This window comes from Phaethon aethereus (genome assembly GCF_964289735.1).
Source record: "Phaethon aethereus genome assembly, chromosome: 8".
NCBI lineage: Eukaryota > Metazoa > Chordata > Aves > Phaethontiformes > Phaethontidae > Phaethon > Phaethon aethereus.
Window position 1 is genome coordinate 12,357,133 of NC_138584.1, and position 20,300 is coordinate 12,377,432.

At 41.3% G+C, this 20,300-nt stretch overlaps 1 protein-coding gene across 6 annotated transcripts in view; it reads right to left on the reverse strand.

Moving 5' to 3' along the window:
• NTNG1 (netrin G1) overlaps nucleotides 1–18,850 on the reverse strand; it is a gene marked incomplete at its 5' end in the record, with an annotated part of 151,602 nt that extends 132,752 nt beyond the window's left edge. For all 6 annotated transcript variants that reach the window (XM_082002784.1, XM_082002781.1, XM_082002779.1 and 3 more), the window contains one exon: nucleotides 18,605–18,850. In XM_082002784.1, coding sequence (XP_081858910.1) covers nucleotides 18,605–18,850 — 246 coding nt within the window. The remainder of the gene's footprint in view (nucleotides 1–18,604) is intronic.
• Nucleotides 18,851–20,300: the final 1,450 nt, after the last annotated feature.

Consider the following 20,300-nt stretch of genomic DNA (forward strand, 5'->3'; position numbering starts at 1 on the left):
TATATGAAACAGCTTCACATTTTTAGTTTATGAATATATTGTAAAAATTGTTACCCACAGTGTGGAGTGAATTAATGTATTTTGGTTTCCAGTTTATGCTCATCACAAATGAATAGGGAGAAAAGTAGTCCTAAAAAGCATTTCATCCCGATTAAGACTTGGAACAACTCTAGGCATAATTCAGAGAATCTTAAAGGCTGCTCCAGCTCGTGTTGGTTACACAAGTCCCAGTGTACTGGCTGGACTGATTGTCTGGAAGGGTTTTTCTCAGGTCTGCTCCACATCCTCCAGCTGCTGGCACGATCTATCTCCTGAATGTCCTTCTGAAATAGGGAGAGGATCAAAGAGCAGATGGCCCTGACCTGGCTTTGCCAGTCCTCTGCCACTGGAGGAATTTTTCTGTGCCAGTAAAAGTCCTCTGCTCCATCCTCAAGCCTGCTTATTGGTTACTTTGCATGGCCAAGGCAGTATGGAGCATCCAAACCAGGGTCTAGGCACTTCCACAGTGACTTCAGTGGACTTGCTCCAAGCTGTCCCAGGTGCAGCTGAAAGTGCAGAGGAGCCCATGGCAGACAAAATAGGTGGTTTTTAATGAATGAGGCAGAGCTGTGCAGTAAATTCGTCAGGGATCCTGTGGCAAGCCCCAGAAGAGGCAGAGGTCTAATATCCATTGAAGAGTGAAGATAAAAATGAATGTTGCACAGCTGCTCTCCTCACTTTGCACTAGACAAGGACATTTTTAAGGGTAAATATTGTTTAGAATAACCCATTGTGCAAAAGCCTTTGGATTATCCACTGCTTCAGAACAGCTACCCTGAGTTGTATCGAACTGTATGTCCACAACCCTTTTCCTAAGAAAATAATTAGGAAACCCACTCTATATTTCAAAATTTGAACAAGGTACTTTAACAAATTTCACAGCGGAGTGGGAATAAGATGCTGGGTGAGTGGTGACAAGGTGTTTCATAACCGAGGATCTGCAAACCCTTGCTGACAGCAAGATCAGCACAGCGGGACCAGTGTTCAAGGAAAGATATTTTCAGTCTGGCAGAAATTTTATGGCTCTTCTAAAACCCGAATCATCACAGAATCAGTTAAGGCAATTTTTATTTGAAGGGCAGCATCTGGCCTACTTGGCACACTTAAAAATTTCAAATGTGTATTTTTCAAAGCAAAAAGCATAACAAAAGTATATAACTCAAACTGGCAGAACACTATACTTTGGATGACATTTTGTAGTTAATAACAATTTAACAGCGCATAAACTCCACTTCTGCTGTGCTTCAGCCTGATGCAACCTAGAAAAGCATCACACACAGTTTAGAAAATAAATGCTAGAAGATCTTTAAAAGCAGCGGCACTACCAGGGTCTGCAGCTCTTACAGGAACACTAGCTTCTGCAAGGTTACCAGTGACTGGTTTTAGTGTTTGATATTTATTGCCAATGGATGAGATTCTGAAATCTTAAGGGAACGTGATGGGTAACATCTTGGTCATGGCACTGCAAATTTACACTATAGTTTTGTCTGTTCCCAAAATAAGAAAATAAAAAGGCTGTACAAACTTTAGAAGACTTGTACCAAATTCACTGCAATTAGTGTGAGTTTGACCTGTGTCCCTACTCAGATGAAAAGCCCTCCCTTGGGCTGAACCTGACCCTGCCTCGTGCAGGACTGGCTCCTGCTTCATTCACCCCTTACCTCCCCCTCGCCCCGAGTTTGCATTCGGTGTCACTTACGCATTATTTTCCTTTCACAAACTGCCCAAACATGATCAGGGCACGTCTTTGAGAGCTAAGCTGTGCCTGAACAATGTGGCCAAGTGCCAGCTGCCTTTGTTTGTCCTCAAGTACAATGATGCTCCTCCACTCGGTACATTCTGGAAAAATCTGCATAGCCCCCCCACCGTGCCCGGGAATGGCCAGACCCCGGGACATGCATGCACACCACGGGCTGGAGGAAAGCCAGATTGGCTAATTCCTTATTTGTGTTGATGTATTTAAGCTTCTTCCTAACAATATTTTGACCTGGGTAGAGAAAAGGAGCCATATGGCATCTTCCGCCCCTGACAACAACTGCTGTTAGTGCAATCAGTGCATTACCTAGGTGATTTGTTTAGATTCAGCTGTGTCACTAACTTGTGGCAAACTCAATTATAATTAAGTTGCGTATTAGGCAGGGTCCTAGTATAAGCCTGTTTCATTTTCATATGCCATTTGCATTATATTTTCTGCCATAATGCTGCTTACAGATGAAGTGCCCTGACCAACTGCTGCTCAGGGCCATTGCCTTTCTCACCTTCTAATCGGAGCCCAATGTGAGTTTGTTTTAGCATTGCACCCCCAAGAAACCAGACAACAGCAACATCAGCCATAGAGCCATGCCATAAATGCAATAAAAAATAGAAATAATGCACAATCATCAGCCTCAGCACCTCATCATGCTAAAATCAGCCTTCAGATTGCCACTTCTTTATTATTTTTCACATTTGTTTCAATTATACTGTAAGCTATTTAAAACGGGGACAGTGGCTTCCCTTATTTTTGTACAAGATCCAGCGCAGTGAATCACCAAGCTTAACTGAGGGCTTTGAGAGTCCAAATAAGCCACCATTTGTTTTAGCCATTTGCTGTCCTAAGAGGTAGGTGATGGGCTGGGGAACAGCTCTGTGTTTCAGCAGTGTTTTCTAAGGTGTTTACCATGTAAATTCCCCCAAAAAGTATATATGAAATAATGATACCTGTTTATGTCTTCTGGAATTCCTAATTTCCCCACAGTTTCCTGTGTTTAATAACAGGATGAAAGAGCTTAATAGTGCCAACCTCCCCCCGCCCCCAAACCAAGCATCCCCCCTCAATGCATTGCGGAAAGAACAGTGATACCCCCTCCTTCTTACAGTGTAGGTTTCTGAATCAAATATTAATGCTAAGTGTAATGTAAAATGGTTCATAAAGCTTAGAAAAGAACGTAAGTGCTGAAAGTTATCTAGGGCTATTCTATTTCGCAACTTTACTGTGTTAACATGTTACTTAACAGAAAGCATACAGCTCTTAAAAGCTTACTGCTTAAGAATACTGAATGGCAAAAAAGAAATTGTAGATACTGTCAGATCAAACACAATCATTGCAGCTGCTTTACAAGCTTTTGCTTTTGAACCATAACCTCAGAGCAACAGGGAAAAGGATCATAATAATCTAATTACAAATAATGTCCAAGTATAGACTTATGGCTTTGATAAAAAAATACCTTTAAAATTGCAGTGATAAACACATTAGCACAGTTTTACTATGCAGTAAATAGCTATAGTTCATTATGAAAAGCACAAAAGAATGTAATTCCTGTAGGTATTTAAGATAAGTGTGGGACAAAATACGGAGGAGCAGACAATGGAGAGTTAATCCCAAATGAACACTATTAATACCATAAAAAATCAGCAATTCTCAGAATTCTCTACATCCTCTGCCTGGAAATGGAGACGACAAAATGAGATGCAAATCAGTGCCTTTATCTAATGAATAATGCAAATGAGTGTTCCTCTTATGGCGCGGCAGTCTGCAGGAATCCTCTCTGCCTCACCTCACATTTCTTGTGGATTTAAGCACCATGTGTCAGAAGAAATTAGAGAATGGAATTGCCAAGAAATGACAAAGCCTTGGAGCCCCAAGTCAGTGCAGACAGTAAGGTACATTAAGATGCACGGTACAGAGGAGGAGAGAGCAGACATCTCATTAAAATGACAATGTTGCTATTTTTCCTTCACTTAGTTAAGGGAGTTGTACGACATTGTAATCTGCAATTATTTGTGTGGCTACGAGTTAGAAACATCCTCTAAGATGATACCAAAGTGGGATATCAAAAACTTTATACAATCTTTCAGGTTTTTTTAATGCTGTTGCTATTCTTTCTCTCTGATATCAGTTAACTGCATCAGCATTTTTCCTGCAGCATCACAGAGCAAACTGCATCTTATCCATTAGTCACAAGCCGCGCTGTAACTTTCCCTTAGCGTCTAACATTACCCTCAAAAAATATTCTCAAGCAAACAAACCTGAAGGCATGCAAGCCCTGAAAATTAACTCCCCCCCGCCCCAATCATTATTTTGCATGAATGCATTTGTGATTCAGCATCCAGGACAGATTTCATCTGCTCCATTAAAACCTCTTAGCATGCGGGCAATGGCTGTGGCAGTGTGGCCGCTCAAGCCCTTCCTCTTTGTTATGGCATCAGGTCCCCAAACCAGGGATTTGTGAAAATTAATGCTTTTCTGACAGGTACTCCCTTAAAATACAGAGCAGGTAAACACACTCTTCCAAGCCATTTGCTCCTAAGACAACTTCTTAGTTATTGGAGGGATCTGTCGGGATGCCGGCAGGAGCTCCCTCATCACTGAGATGCACAGGGGATATGCAGGGACTACAGGTCGGAGCGTGCAATTTGGCCAGGCTGTGGTTCAGGCAAGCATGTTCTGGGGTGGAGGGAAATCACCTCTCACTTGAAAAGGGAAGGTCACGCCGAAGTCCTGAACTGTAAAGCTGAGAACTTAATGCAATCACTAAACATTGGGGTGCCAATCATCTATGACACAACCTTAGGGCCGTGTTCCTGTTGTTCACTGAGCTATGTTGTGAACCAGCAGGCAACAAATCAGTGTTTTGATTCAGTAACCCATCAAACAGATAAATCTATGTACTAAGCAAAAGAAGAGATTAGAGAGGTCTTACTCTGTAAGTCCTTACAGGAAATGTGGTGGGGGGGGAAAAACCAACCCCTTTTTCTCACAAGCTGACAAAGACATCATTGCTATTTATAGTTCCACTCCAGTTCATCAGTTGGAGGCACGCTGTAGAAGATGTTAAAGCACTAACGACATCGCTACTAAATTAAGAGCTTATAGTTTCTTTTTAATCATTGAAAGCAAAGTCATTTCTCTGTTGGTCAGCTTGTTGCAAACTTCACAACATTGCACAAAAAGAAAAAAAAGTATATTATTTTGGATGGATTTTCTCTCAGCTCAATCCCAGTGAATCAAGGGGGAACTGCCTGGGATGCAGGTCTATAAGGAATTTGTTGTGAACTCCATAAAAATGTGACTTGCAATCAATATAGCATTTTCACTCTCTTAAATTAGAGGGACATGGATAGGTTCACTGCTACTGCTCCTGTTAGCAGTTACCATGCCTGGAACATACAGAGAGTTTAGGTTTCTAATAGCAAGGGCAATGACAACTATAAAGAAAAAACTACTGTTAAAGCAAACTAAGCAGTTGATTTGAAGCAGGGAGACAATTAAAGCACAGCATTTCTGAAAGAGTAATAAAAGTGTCACCGCAAATGATGGATTGTTACAAGTCCTTGGCTTCTTCCTAGCACTGCAATAGAATATGGTGTTAAATCAGTTCCAAGAGATTATTAGTGGTATATGTTATTTTCACAAACTCAAGGAATTGAATATCATTTCATAAATCAACCCTGGGTTAAAATTAGATATTTTTTTTACAACTTTAGTTCTGTGACTTTCACATAGACAATTAACAAAAATAAAATTATAAAAACTAGTTGGATCCAGACTCAAACTGAGAAAAGCTCAAAACATTCCACTAAAAAACCAAACCAAGTCAGAAAGTAACTTTTTTCTATGGCTGCAGTCCTGCTCAACGCCTGTGACGTTCACTGACTGCAGAATAAGACGTTGAGCCACAGCTACTGTAGAAATGGACTCTCATTTCTCATTAGCTTAAGGCTCTGTAAATAACTTGTAAAGCATGTCCATATTTTGTGTTAATTGCTTTTCTGCATAAAGCATTAAGAAACCTAAGTCAGAAAACTATTAAATGATTAAAATGGACAAAAACTGAACCCAGCTATCTGGCATGTGGAGATCGACAAAGTGCAAGGCTTAAGTTACACATATGTGTTGTCAGATACTGCAGTATTGTAGGCTCTATAAGTTTCTCTGCTTCATGAGTTTATGGGCCAGATAATGTCTTCTAACAAAGTCTGTGTGACAAAACTATTGGAATCTCACAAGTATTTCTTACTTGGAGAAAAACTGATCTCTCCTGCTAACAAATTATCCAAGAACCTTCCAAGATCTGCACAGAAATATGAGGGATCTCCGTCTTCCTCCTCTGAGCTGCAACATTGCTACACGCTCCTCTCCATCCGCAAGGGCTGGTTAGGGGCTGCAACACCTCCTGGGACACTCGGGGCATGTGTAGGATCACAGGGCAGGGTCTGCTACCAAGACAGGCATTACCCTGTAGACTGCCAGTGCTCGCTCAAGCGAGGCCGTTTTTTGCCCTGTTCTTCAGCAGCACCCCTTTGCTATAGTTGCGCCACTGATGTTCACGGGTATTTACCAGGAAAACACTGTGGGTCTGATCCCTGGTAAAGAGGGATGTTTTTGAATTCCAAAGGTGTTTCCAATTTATGATTTATTTCATCATTGTAAAAGTAAATATGTTCTGCTCTTCCTGCAAGGCTTTATACAGCTCATAATTATAAACAAACCAATTACTAATCCAGAGTAAAGGCAGTGACAGCAAAGCTTGCTCAGCATTGCCTTACAGCTACTTTCTGAAGCCTTGGACATTGGCTAGGATGACAGCCAAAAAAGCCCAACTGTGACTGGCTTACATGACAGGAGTTTAGAGAAGCTCATGTAAGGTGGTGTCATTTAAAAAAGTGTTAAAATAGGTCATTATAGTTGCCATTCATCCCTGTAATTATTTTGTGAAAAACATTATTTGTTTTGTGGTCAGCTCCTGTAAATCTTCTTTTGGGGTATCAGAAGGAACTGGCCTGGCAGGAGGAGGATGCTGACAGTCTCAGTAGCATAGGTGCAATGACCTTGAGGATGGGAACTGGAAAAAAAAACCCACCCAAACCTGAGGCTAAGGTTAAAGTGGGGCCCTGCTGCTGTCTGATTTTTGTTTCTGATCTTATGCACAATTTTATCATTCCAAACCCATCACTTACCAGTATGAGGCCCTTGACAAGACACAATCACCAGAATGACATTTACTCCAAATTCTTAGTCAGATGATTATCAATTGGGAGAGTTGAATGCTGCCTGTAAAAAGGCTGTGCCTGCTTTCTCTGCACTCCTGCAATGTAGTTAGTCTCTTGGAGACTGCGCCTAGGAAAAGCAGCATGATGAGGGGGTCCTCATAAACCGATCCACATTTCAACACACACTTCTCCCATCCTACTGCTGAACTTCTTAACCTTAAGACTTGAAATTTCAAGATTTATAAAACACTTTCACCTGTACCCATCTAAGGTCCACAACTGAAGTCTGTATGGGTCTGTACCATTTTAAGAGAGACTGTTGCCCAAAAAAGGGTAGCAGAAGTTAAGTTGGAACAAACCCATCAGCTCTGGTGGCTTCTCAAGCCGCACAGCCCTTAAGGTGTGATGAGACTGGGATCCAGACAGGAGGAAGGCAGGCTCTTGTGTTCTTTGGAGCAACTCCCCATTTCTCTCTCCAGTCGTCTTTTTCTCCACCATTTTCAAGAGCCTCCATTTCATCAAGGCTGGAAGGGGCTGGCCCCAGGGAGGGGTGCAGGGAGGCACAAGTGGCAGATGTATGGGAGCCATCTTCTCCACGATGGATTCACGATCCCATTCAATGCACATACACCATTTTACACCAGCTGAGGACTTGTAGAAACAACTTGTAGAAGGAGGGGAAACAAATGTGTGTATGGCTTCAAAAAACAAACCCTCTGTGAATTTCAGACATCAACTATTTGTCCATTGCTTAACATTTAAAAACGACATGCTCTCTATTACAGCTTAAAAATTCACAAAACGTTATTCTGAAAACTCTGTCTTTTCCGAGTAACAAAAAAAGGGAGATGTTGAAATCTTGTTCGGAGACTTGCCTTTAAACTTGTAAAACCTGAAGTTCATAAATTATGATGCTTAGCTAATGTTGCATGCTGCAACTGATGATGGTGCAATTATGGAGAACTATGGGAAGATTATTCAGTAATAGTCTTCTGTCCTTTTTAATTATTTACAAATAAGCCATGAGATGCATAAAGCTAAAATAATATATTTTAATATGCAAACGCTGATAGTATTCTATATATGTATCCTAGCTGGCACTTTCCAGCTGGAAAGTCTGAAGTATGCTTTTGGTGCAATCCTGTGTGCCCCAAAATTGCCAAAACTGTACTCAAGAAAAAAAAGTATCCCATTAACCCAACCCTGTCCTGTCCTAAGAGGCTATCAGCCTTGCACTGAAGCTCACAGGGGTGAAGTAATCCAAAACCAAACACCAGTATAAAGAGTAAAGAAGATTTTATAACTGCAAAAGGTGGGAAATAAATGAACTTCAGTGAAATTGCTTCTGACCAGGATAAGATTAAAAGATAAAGGCACGCTGATAATTTTGCTTTTACTTAAGATGGTTTTAAAGTTTCCAGTTGAGAGCTTCAAACTGGTACAGAGGGTGACACACACTGCTAAGGAAGCAGTATTTGGGCATGATCCATTGCTCTCAAAAGTCCTTCTGTTGACTCAATACATTAATTTCAATGGAAGACCATATTTTAAGTCCTGTTTATAGAAAGTAAAAATCTGATTCTTAGGCATGAAATATACATCATGATTCACCTCTACCTGCTTTTTAGCTATTGAAGGAGAACTCCTTTTAAAAATGAAAGCCAGTGCTTCAGATAATAAAAGGCTTGTATGCTCTTAAATCTTTTATTTTCAAAAGTTTCTCTCACATTTCAGGAAAAAGGGGAATCCAGGTGCAAACTGCTGGCAAAAATTTACCCCAAAATTTTAGTGAGGAAAGCTACAATGCTTGAACCCGTTAAATCCACTCCTTAATGTTTTGGGAAGTCTGAGCAAGCTCTTGCAAAGCAAGACACCTTGCTAGGATATTTCTGCAGGCTATCCCTACAGTATTCATACTCCTTGGCAGATCCATATGGTCAAGGAAGCCAAGAGGCATGTCAGAGTTTGGAAGACTGTGATAAAAATACATGGGGAAAACGGCACATGTAGAAAGAGTTGTTTTAGCAGTCAGAAAATCACATCCTGTACTTTTTTCTATAGCTAGGCACACCGTTGTTTTTAAAAGATGAGGGCTTTTGTGCAGTTGTTTGCTACTCCCCCCACCCCAGTCATTTGTGAATGTCACCCACAAGCAGCTCTGTTTCTAGTTTTCACTGGAGGAGAGTGCCTTATGAGCAGGTGTAGACGGTAAAAATCAAATTGATGAGTTGAAATGATGGCTTCTGACAGCTTTACAGATAAAAATCTAAAATGCATCAGGATGCTGGAAAGACACAGTATGTACATGTAAGAAAATGCTCCTCTCATCATAATGGTGTCCTCTTTTAAAGGTTTTACAACTACTTAGCTATAAAAATTCTCTCTGGTCTGAAGCCTGATATAAAATATCTCTGGTATAGTACAATTTCTTGCTTGTAATAATTAGAATTCATTTGTGCCCTTTTCTTTCCTCTCCTTTTTTATTCCTCAATTCCATATAAACAATCTGCCTAAAGAACTAGGAGATAAGAAATAAAACCGTTTTACAGAAAATACAATACAGCAAACATCAAAGCTACATGAAATCACTTATGTGCCTTGCCAAGCCAGCTCAATGCCAAGGATTTTCATGTCCCTAGTTATATTTGTATCTGTAAATCAAGATGGTGTCACTGCAAGTGACCTGTGAAAACATAAAATTCCATACCTAAAATGTGTATCTACGGCCATTGTTTCTACAAGTAAATGGGGTACAGAACTACTTTCTCCTTTTCAGCTATTGAGATCAGCATCCCAGTGTATGCAGAGACGTGCATCTCGTCAATGTGTCTGGGATTATTTTTGACTTTTCAGATCCAGCTAGTACTTACAGGCCTTGAAAAAGGTAAAGAAATATTTGGTTTAACAGATCTGCTACCTGGTTTTAGCTACTCTTAAATAGGTATGTGGTGTTTTTTTATGTATCACAAATTGCAGCTTTGGCAAAACATTATCAGTACCATTTAAAAAAAAAAAAGGCAGCAGTGGTACTCATACTAAAATTCAGCAGCTCACACAAATTCAGCCCTTTCTGAGCTCTGTGGATAAAACCAGATGACAGGTGTTCATCCTTGTGTAAGGAGATGGGTAATTTCTATACTTTGTCAACAGGGACTGCTAATGCTTGTCTGGGTTTCTCCCCCTCTGCTCCACAGCATACAACAGAAGGGATGGGAGCCTGATTATCGTCTCAGACTGTATGTTAATGTTTTTCTTGAACGCTCTGGCAGAATACTGTGGGCTTAAATGTTTGCATAGGGTGACTTGGGCTGTACATAGGACTGGCTGCTATATAAGTAACATAAATGTCTAAGTGTTAAAAGTCATTATTTGGGAGTCAACTTACTGACTTCTGGCTTCTTGAAGGACTCCAGGGGAGCCTGCTAACCAGAACGGTCGTCCTGACGTACACAGGGTTTGCAGAACTCTCAGCTGAGTTCACTTGGCTTTGTTTCAACTAAGATGCTTACAAATGGAAATTTTAATATATGGAAGTGCCTCAGGAATCTGCATTTGGTGACTCTTAGCTGTTACAAAGTACAAGCCTTGCAAGAAAGAAACACAAAACTCTGGGGTTTAGAGACATACAGGTACTAAATGAAGAAGGAAAAATATGTTTGTCCAGATAATTTGGACAAACCTGCGCAGCATAAAACTAGCTCTGCTCAGTTACTGCCAAATAAATCCAAAATTCGCACTCTGAGACTTGTCCATCACAGCGGGAGGAAATAAAATATCACACTCCTTGTACACTGTCCTCAAAATGAGACAGCAGCCTGGAAAGCCTAATGCTGCACAGCTCACTTGGGACCGCGGGGCATCGTGCCCATAACCGAAACGTGCGAAAGCAAACCGGCTGCTCCCCGTGAGGGGGGCGATCCTGCACCACCACTCCTCCAGGCTGACGGCATGATGCCAGCGGGTTAGAAAGCAAAGGTCGCTCTGCTGAAAAGTGGATTTAACCCCCTGGGAAAAAAAAAAAATCTCAGTTTGGGGTTTCTAGCAGAGAAGGAGCGGGGTCACCGGCTGCCACAGGTGGTGGATGATGTGCTGTCCTACCCCAGATGAGGAGTGCCTCTCAGGGTGCTGCTTTACTGCATTGTCCCTCTGTAGCCCAGCAAATCCTGCGAGGAGTCTCCCTGCCGTGAGCCACAGGCTCGAGATCACCTCTGCTTCGCCAGAAGAGGTACAAGTTACAATATGTTGCTAGTAAAGATTTTATTTACAAAGTAGTATTGTTTTATTGCAGAAGGTGGAACTAAAGGTGCTGCTGAGGGGACATTTCAGGTCCAGCCACGCTGACAGCAAGCCATTCAGAGTCCCCTGTGGATGTCAGAGTATCCATTTTACAGTGGAAGCAATTTATTTCCTCATAAAATTGCTCTTGCTGTTTCCACACCCAAACAAGACCGAACGCCCAAGTTCCCGCAGAGACTTGGGCAGCTTCCCCCAGATATCCCTCTTGGCTGGTGGGGCGAGGTGCTTCAGGGGGCCTGGGGTACTGAGGGCGGCAGGGAGGATGCCAGCTCAGGCATTTGCGAGAACCTCATCCGCAAAGCCAAAATCACCCCCAGTGAGAGGGTGTGGATGCATCGGGGGGCAGAGGACAGCCCAGTGGCAGCGGGCAGCACGAGGATGCTGTGAGCCACCATGCTCCTACCAGCATGAACCTCCCAGCAGCAACTGCCTCGCTGGCCCTCTAGGAACTACCTGCTTGAAATTTTCTATGAAGAGGAGAAAAGTGTTTAAGAAAGAAGTTCTCCCCAACAGTTTAAAAAAACCCCCAAAACAAAACCAACCACCCCACCCCCCAAATCAATCTGAAATTAAAAGACGCTAAATTATTTTGGTCTTGCCATGGCCATCAATAATGTGCCAGTAAAAGGGATGTCTTCACAGCTGTGTTTTGTTCAAACATGTGCTGGCTCTTACCAAGTGACAGAAGCCCTAAAATAATTTCTATTACTGATGAAATTTTACATTACAATCCCTTGCTTTCTGAGATCAGTTATTATTACAATAATCATGTATTGATCATTGTGTTAGCTACAAACATCTAATATTTCCAGCTAACTTCACAGGAACAAACAAAATAGGAGAGCAAGTACCAAACAGAACAAAGGCAGTGTTAAAAGCAGCAGTTAAGCAGTTTCTATGAAGTGTACTTATAAAACATCCATCTTGTTAAAAGGAGGCATTTTTACACACAGTAGTGATATGTGCCTTAAAACTGCAACTGAAAATAAGCAGAAGCCCTTGACTTTGTTTAGGAACCCTGTTTTACTCCCAAATATTTTTAGCAACTTAAGTACTTTATGGGCGTGCTTTTACTTTGCTTAAGGTCTGAAGACATTACAGTACCCAAAGTGTAACTGAGGAGAAAAAAATATCAACTGCATAAGGCTTTGTTAATGATTTACTGGGAAATCTTGCTGTGTGATAATGAAGAAAATGCAAATCTGTTTTACTGGTAATCCTGTTTTGACTTATGAGAAATTATTAATTTTTAGATTTCTTCCAGCTGGAAGAAAACAGAGATTTTTCAGACCTTTTTTTTTATTCCTGCTGTCATTAAGTATATCATTTTTTTTTTCTCTTATGACACCAAGAACTCCTTGCTGAAGAGGTCTAAAGAAATTAAGTAGTTTCTCTTATGAAACCAAGAACTCCTGTTCCGAAGAGGAACACGGCGCCTTTGGAGTGTCCGCCGGCAGCCTGCTACCAAAGGCACAGGTAGGCTGTCGCCCCCGCGCTGCCCAGCGGGAGGGAGCCGGGCGGGATGGAAGGAGCAAAGGGCATGGTGTGTGCTTCTCGCTTGCCTCTTGTCCTGCGAGCTGCTCTGGTCTGAGGCTGGAACATAAGGACCACAGTGGAGCTTTGATGGGAACAGCCACATCAGTGGTGTGGCAGAGGTGTCCTGCCCTACACAGGGGAGAGGAGAAGGGACGAGGGGGCTTTATCTCACCATATAGGTCTTGTGGCACTAGAAGTAAAATGAAATATCACTTAATGAAATGAAATACAACTCAAGAGGAAACATCAAAATAAAAACTCTGCTCCTTGAAGGATAAGGTTCTTTCCAATGATGACAAAGCAACACTTGTATTAATTAAATGTGCTACAAAAGGGTTAAAAACAGATGAATGTGGGTATTGTAAATAAAGTCCACAATAACTTTGAGCAGTACATATTTTTAATGTATACAACTATGAAAACCCACATTAAACAAGACAGTTAACATCAGCTCTCTGATCCCATTCTACCTCATGCTACCTAGTAAGATTGCACAGATGGAACTAAAATGAAGAATTGTATGTCCTTATTCAGCCCATAAAAGAAAAAAGCTTTTTTCTTATCAGCATCTCTTAACAGTATTATTCTATGTTTTAAAATGTCTTATCCAAGAATGCATGCATGCATGACAAAATGCTGCAAAAAATACATTTTTATTTCACATTTTGATTCATATGTTACTCAGAAGAATATCTGTTCATTTAATTATTTCAGTAAACAGAATAATGCTATCACTAACTACACTACGGAGTATTTTCCCTTTTTTAAGGAATATGAGCCTACTTGTAATTAAAGGAATGCTATATTAATGATGCTGAAAGTCTCAGAGGGTGAAATTTAATGTCCACCTCATAATATTATGCCAGAATTACATGCACAGAAGACTTTTTAATAATCTTTGTTTCTTAATTTAGTTTTGATTGGCTATGAAATACAGAGTAGCACTCAAGGGCTCAAATTTCTACTGTCATCAGCATTTCTGCTTTATAAATTGTACAAACGCACAGGACTCCCGTCTGTAGGCTTCTTTTCAAGCTTCTGTCTAACCTATGAAGAAAATTTGCTGCAGGCAACAACAATTGCCGATAATTTCATCATTGCTTAGCCACTGGGATGTGGGATGGTGCTATGATAGCTAGGTCTAAACATAAGTAGAAAATTGTATTCCTATGTTGCCATTTCAGCTGCAAACACAAGTTGGTAATGTAAATTTGTCTCCAGTTTGCAAATTACAGCAATAGTCACTAGGAGTCTCCTGGTTAGGTTCGTGATGAATTTAGACACTAATCCTGGCTGAGGTTTGAATGCAAGACCCATGCTAAAGGCTGGATTTCAGCACAGGGGCCAACTGCTGTGAAGGGCAGGTGCGGCTCCGGGGCGAAGGGACCCCCGAGCCGTGAGCGGCATCGCGGGGGCTCCAGATGCTCATACTGGGGGCACAACCGGCAAACGTTTTAGAAACAAAGAAGTGCGAAGCCACCTGTGCACTGTTCTTGTGGTGCAAGAGATGGTGATAGTCATGAAAAGGCAGATTTGTTTCTTTTTATAACTGGACAGAGTTTTTTGTGAAATTGTAACAGGCGCTTACAAACAGGGAAGTAGAAGATTTCACCACTAGTTACTCCTGCAGATTTAAAGCAGATTGGTTTTGTAAACTGAAATGCTGCAGGACATGTGAACTAGCATCCACAGGTACTTCAACATTTACTTACAGTATCTCTGCAAAGTGAATCCTGCAGTTCTGAAAACATGAAGTTGATCTTTTCTCTTCTCTCCTCTTCCCCTTCCCTCTCCTCCCAGGCCAACTAAGCATAAGCATATGGTGCCAGACACACTCTTTCTTATCAATGCCAAATGCTCAAAGTTCGTGAATTGCAGACTGACAGGAACAGTCACGCTGGCTCAAATGCCGTGACTGTCCCATCCAACTCTGACGGACAAAGGACGGCCAAATTTCCTTGCAGGAATGCCATAGAAAGCAGATGTGCATCATCTGCCAGCATGCGTGCCTCACTCTAAGCAGATAGAGATTGCTTGAAAACGTACAGGAAAGCCAGAGGTGACCGGTCAGCCCCCTCTGCAGGGGGCTGGTTGTCCTGCAGGCAGGAGGAGTACTCCCTGTTGGGGAAGGATGCTGTCACATCCTCCTTACAGACACATGCAACTCCACAGCCAGAAACCGTGAGCGTTCACTGCTCTAAGCCATTCATTTGTTTACATTTTTCTTTCATGCATCTCTCCTCTCAAGCAAATTCCTTTCCCAAGCCTTAAAAATCTTGAGCGACTTTAAAAATGATGAGATTTTAAAGAAATAATGATTTGGAGGGCTATTTCTTTGGCTTCTGCTTTTTGAGGTTCTCAGTTTCATCTTCAAATTTTTCTCTGCAACCAGAAGGACTAAGAAAACAAAGATGTTTTAAATGAAAGCTGAGAATCTCACATAATCATAGGACTCCAGAGGCTTGAGGTTTCAGAACAATCTCATGAGTTGTCAATACTGAATGTCACCAGAAACTATAATGTTATTCTCAGAATAGATTACATAAAAGCAATTGTGGGGTAGTTTTCCTGCTGCATATTCCCTGTAATACCTACAGGTGCTGTCCTCGAGGGACAACCCCAAGGTACTTACAAGTGGTGGGCTGCCATGTGCTGGGTTTAGCTGCCAACTAGAGGAGTCTTGCATTTTGCAACAAATCTGCATGTGCAAAACCTCGTTTTTTGGTCTGTCATCTAAACAAGCTCATTGAGTAAAATTCCATGGGGAATATTCAGAAATTAGTAGGAGGCAAATTTTACCATTAACTGCCCGTCTCCCCTGTATTGCATATGCTTGCGTGCACTGCAATGCACGACTGCAGTGTGTGTTACTGCAGACTACTATCATCTCCCTCTCACAGGCTGCCTTAAATTTTACCATCAACTCCCAGCACAACTTGGGTGAACCTCTTAGTCCGGTTGTGTTTCAGGGGTATAATCTATACTGCACTGATAGCTGACACAGACTCAACAGCTAGTACCTGCGTCCTTATAGTCTGTGGTGAACAGAAAGTTACTAAGCCTGATCTGAGAACTGATAGGGAAGAAAACAGGAGGCCGCTTCAACCTCCTCCTCTTCCTGCAGAGCAGGTGCAGCTGTTTTGTACCCTTCCTTATCGTTAGGATATCTGAAAGGACCCTGATCTCCTCCAAGGAATTACCAAAAGGCAGTTTAGCATTAACCTGATTTCAGTAACAGAACACTGGTACATAGGTTTAGCATGCAAATATCCAACACTCACAATAAAACCAAGCATCTGTATAAGTCAGTTTGGCACTTCACTGTGCTGAAAGAAACCTTTGGTGAGAACGTGACTAACAGGAATGCACTCTTTTCCATTGCCCACCTTCTCCAAGTGTATCAGTGCTATCTTAACTCACTCTCTAAAACTAAAAATGAACACAAAAGTAAAAGATCTCATCGGGAAATGCCAAAGGCTCAGCCCTAAAAATATGTAAAACCTCATTTTGAAGGAAATGTGTACTTTCTACATGTAGCTATAGATACAGCTACAGATAGACGTGAAGCATTTCATGAAACATGAAGGATGAGAGTGCTCTGCTGCTGTGCGTCAAATGTTTCTGTCAGCTTCCCAACGTTTCAAGTCAAGCAATTACCAATGCGTATCGGAATATAGTGTACAATGTACATCTATACTGAAAGCAAATACAACAGTTTATCATGTAAGAGTAAGTCACTCTACACTCACGTCACTAAATACACTGCCTCATTGTGCATGCTCCCTCTCCTCAGTTCTTCCTCTTTCTCTAGTTCTTGTGTCAGGATTCTGGTGGCCTTCTGCATCTGAAGGGCTTAAGCAGCAGGTGAGCTACAGCTGTAACCTCAGGTCATTCCCAAGCAAATTTTCAGTCCCATTGCAGCATCAAGGACTTTGCTAGGTCAAACATTTTCATGGGGAGTTCTAGCACCATTTTTAATACTTAAGTTTAATCAAAATGTCTTGTTTGTTTTTTGTTTAAAATCATTATTGTAACTAGAAAGTGGGCTAATAACAAAGGCATTCAGAAACTTAAATTACTCTGACAGGAACTGCTGCAATGTTTAGCTGCACTAAAAGGAAGAAAAGTTTTGCTGAGCAGTTTCTTTTGCATTAAAAGAACAACTTTTCTAATTCACTACATGATGAGTTACTGAACGTCCCTGATGGAGGGGTAAATCACAGCTATTACTATTTTGCAGAGAAAATACTTTTGAAGATAAAGAAAAAAGAAAAAGACCGTATTACATGGGGCACGTTCTTTTGTTTGTTTTTGAACAGTGGCTGCTTTGAAGCTGCTTGGTGGTTTAGAGTGACAAAGCCATGTCAGAAGAGATGGATTAGTGGGCAGCGAGCAAGTGATGCAGTCAGAGGTTCACAGTGAATGTAATTTATTGACGTAGCTCCACAATTTATCACGTGGCTATTACCATAATGTATGTGGGAAGCAGCTGCATGTGTGCATATAATGCCCTAAATGTAATGTATGTGTGGTTGGACCTGAACTCCTTACAGAACAGTAGTGGATGAAAATGATACCATAAGGCATTTAAAAGCAAATTTCCTTCCTGTGGGGATGCTGTCATACAGCAATGATGATTTGTACATAGGCAAATAAATATCTTGTAGACTTTCTCAGTTATGATAACCTCACTTACCAGAATTCATTGGCTTTTCAAATCCAAATTGTGTAGGTAATGTGATGTATGTTTCCAGTGCTTTATTAATAGAGGTAAGTACATATGTTTTGCATCTTAAACTCACATTTTCTAGTCAAGGAATAGTATATTTTCCACTCAATATTTAACATAAATATTCAGTGGCAAAGAAAATGAATTCTCCATGTTTGTGAGGAGAAACAAGTTCCCTACGAGTTGAAAATTTCCTTTAACTCGAACGACCTCTTACAGCACGATCTATCAAACTCTTAGGAGCAGCACAGATGTAAAAAGTTGATATATATAGTGTCTGCCTGGTTTCTCATACCTGTACAATTATTTACCAAGCCCAACATTTCTAAAACTAGTCTCTAATTTTAGGAGCACCTAAATTAAGGAGCTTGATTTTGGTCTCTTTCAGTTGGCTTGAATGCCTACAGTTTCAGTTAAAGAAGAAAGCTGTCAGTAGTTGGTAGAGGTGGCCCCAACCTGAAGGTGTTCCTTGCCGCGCTGTCCATACACGCAGGTATGGACCTGCTGGTATGCACCTGCTGTGTGCGGTAGCAAGGCTCCAGAAATGTTGCCCGCAGCTGTGTGGGTTTGCTGCAAACTCCACCAGCCCAGCTCCCACCACCACGTTTTAAGCATCAGCAGTTTTAGTTTCTAACAACCGTCTCATGTTTGGAAATTATGCTGAATTACACCACGCAATGATGCTTTCAGGCGACCATATTGGAGCCAATTCACTCCAGTCCTTTGTGATCCAGGCAAATGCACCCCAGCTATGGGTTAGCGCACTAGGAGTTTATGCTGCTTTCTTTTAAGTCATCAAAAGCTGACCTAGAGAGACACTGAATTCAGACAAAGTCAAGTTAGGTCCCCATAAGAACATCTCATTGCCCAGCTTAAGTACTGCTCAGCATTTTGTTTGGCAGAACCTTTCACATTTGGAATATGATGCAGATTTTCTTGGATAATTACATGTGCACTATAGGGCTTCCATTTTGAAGCCATCTATCCCAAATATATACCTATTAATTATGCAAAATTAAAAGCTTGCCTTACCATTGCACAGAAAGTCTCAGGAGGATCTCCACATGTTATGTCTGGGGGATCCAGAGTCACTTTGACATATTTGATCATGTCTCTGGCTTCTGGTTGGCAGGCCATGTAATCCCATACTTTTCCTTCTTCTGTGTAAATCTGAGTCTTACATACGTCATAGTGTCCCCACACGGAAGGGTAGTGCTGCATCACGGAGGATACGGTAACCCAGAGGGCGTGAAGTGACAGGAATCTTGACAAATACATTTCTAATTCCTTTTATGTCACCTTTGTAAAGATGCTCAGTAATGGCGTATGTGCAGTCTATAGATTATACATATATGTACATATACATGTATATATTTTATAAAATAGGTTCCAACTCAAACGTGAAGCGTTAGGATTGGGTGTTTGTTTCACTAAGTTGAAGACTTTGGTAGAAGCCACCCAGACCCCGATGACAGCCTTTCACAGCAATGTAGTGCTTGTCCTTTGTCTTATAACTGATCTGTCAGGGCTTCTCATAAAAGATGTCCAATAGCAGATAATAATTTGTGAAGTTGCGGGTCTTCAGCTACACTGTCGATAAACCTGAGTGATCTTCTGTGTTCGGGGCTCGCAGGGGATGCCCAGACGCACTGATAAATCGGTATCCGAAGAAAAAGGATGAGTGTCTACAGGCTGGTGTCTGTTTCCCATCAATCTTTTCTTTTCCTCTGGCACCAGCACCCTTTTAGAAACAATAAGAGTTAGAGTTATTGTCCAAGAATCAATTCATTACAAAATATATGATATGTTGACATTTTGGAGGTTTGATGCAATATAAAGCAAATTGGTATAATATGGATAACCTTTACTGCGGGTGCTGTGCTGGAATGAACAAGCTACCAAAATTATTCATAGTGAAAAGTATTTTGACATGAAGGATTTAACTCTTCTCTAACAAAGACAGATTTGTAACGTTCCAGGGGAGTTACAGGTTTCTGCTTCCAAAACTGTATTTTCAGCTTAGCAAAACTGGCGAGCAAACTACCGAACGCAACCATTGCCCAGATCGTGCAGGCAGGCAGGGGAGCAGGCAGCAGCAGGAAGGCTCTTTTATTAAAGTGACACAGAGATGGGTATCAGGGCTACCAAGTGCTGAGTCTGGCAAGAGGACCTCAGCAAACTCCAAAAGCCTCATGCATTTCTTAGATTTGATTTTTTTTTTTTCAAAGGGTAACAAAGATATTGCAAGCACATATCCATTGCCTTGAAATTTCTCATTAGCATTGGAAGAGCTTGGCACCTTTTTTTTTCCCTTTGAACTATGATTTACTGATCACACTGATGAAGACAATGGTTCATTTGTAACTTACTATAAGGATGCTTTCCCCCTCTGTTATGGCAGTCCAGGTTTGGGTATGGGTGCACCTGTGTGTTCAGCGTTTATCTCATAGCAGATAGATCCCCTCTCCTCTCTTCAGAAAGCAACCAGAAATTCCCTTGGTTTGTATCACCTCAATCATATTATTGCAGGTATGAAATCCTACAATATTATTACAATGACTTAAAATATACATTTACTAAAAAACACAGGTAAAAATACAAATTATGTATGAGGGAAACTGCAAAGACGGAGTAAGTTCCCTAAACACAGACAGGGAAAACCAAGGCTAGGAATTCCAGCTCCTTTCTCTCAGCCTGTGCCTGGCATCAGCCCGTGCCAGCCGAGGAC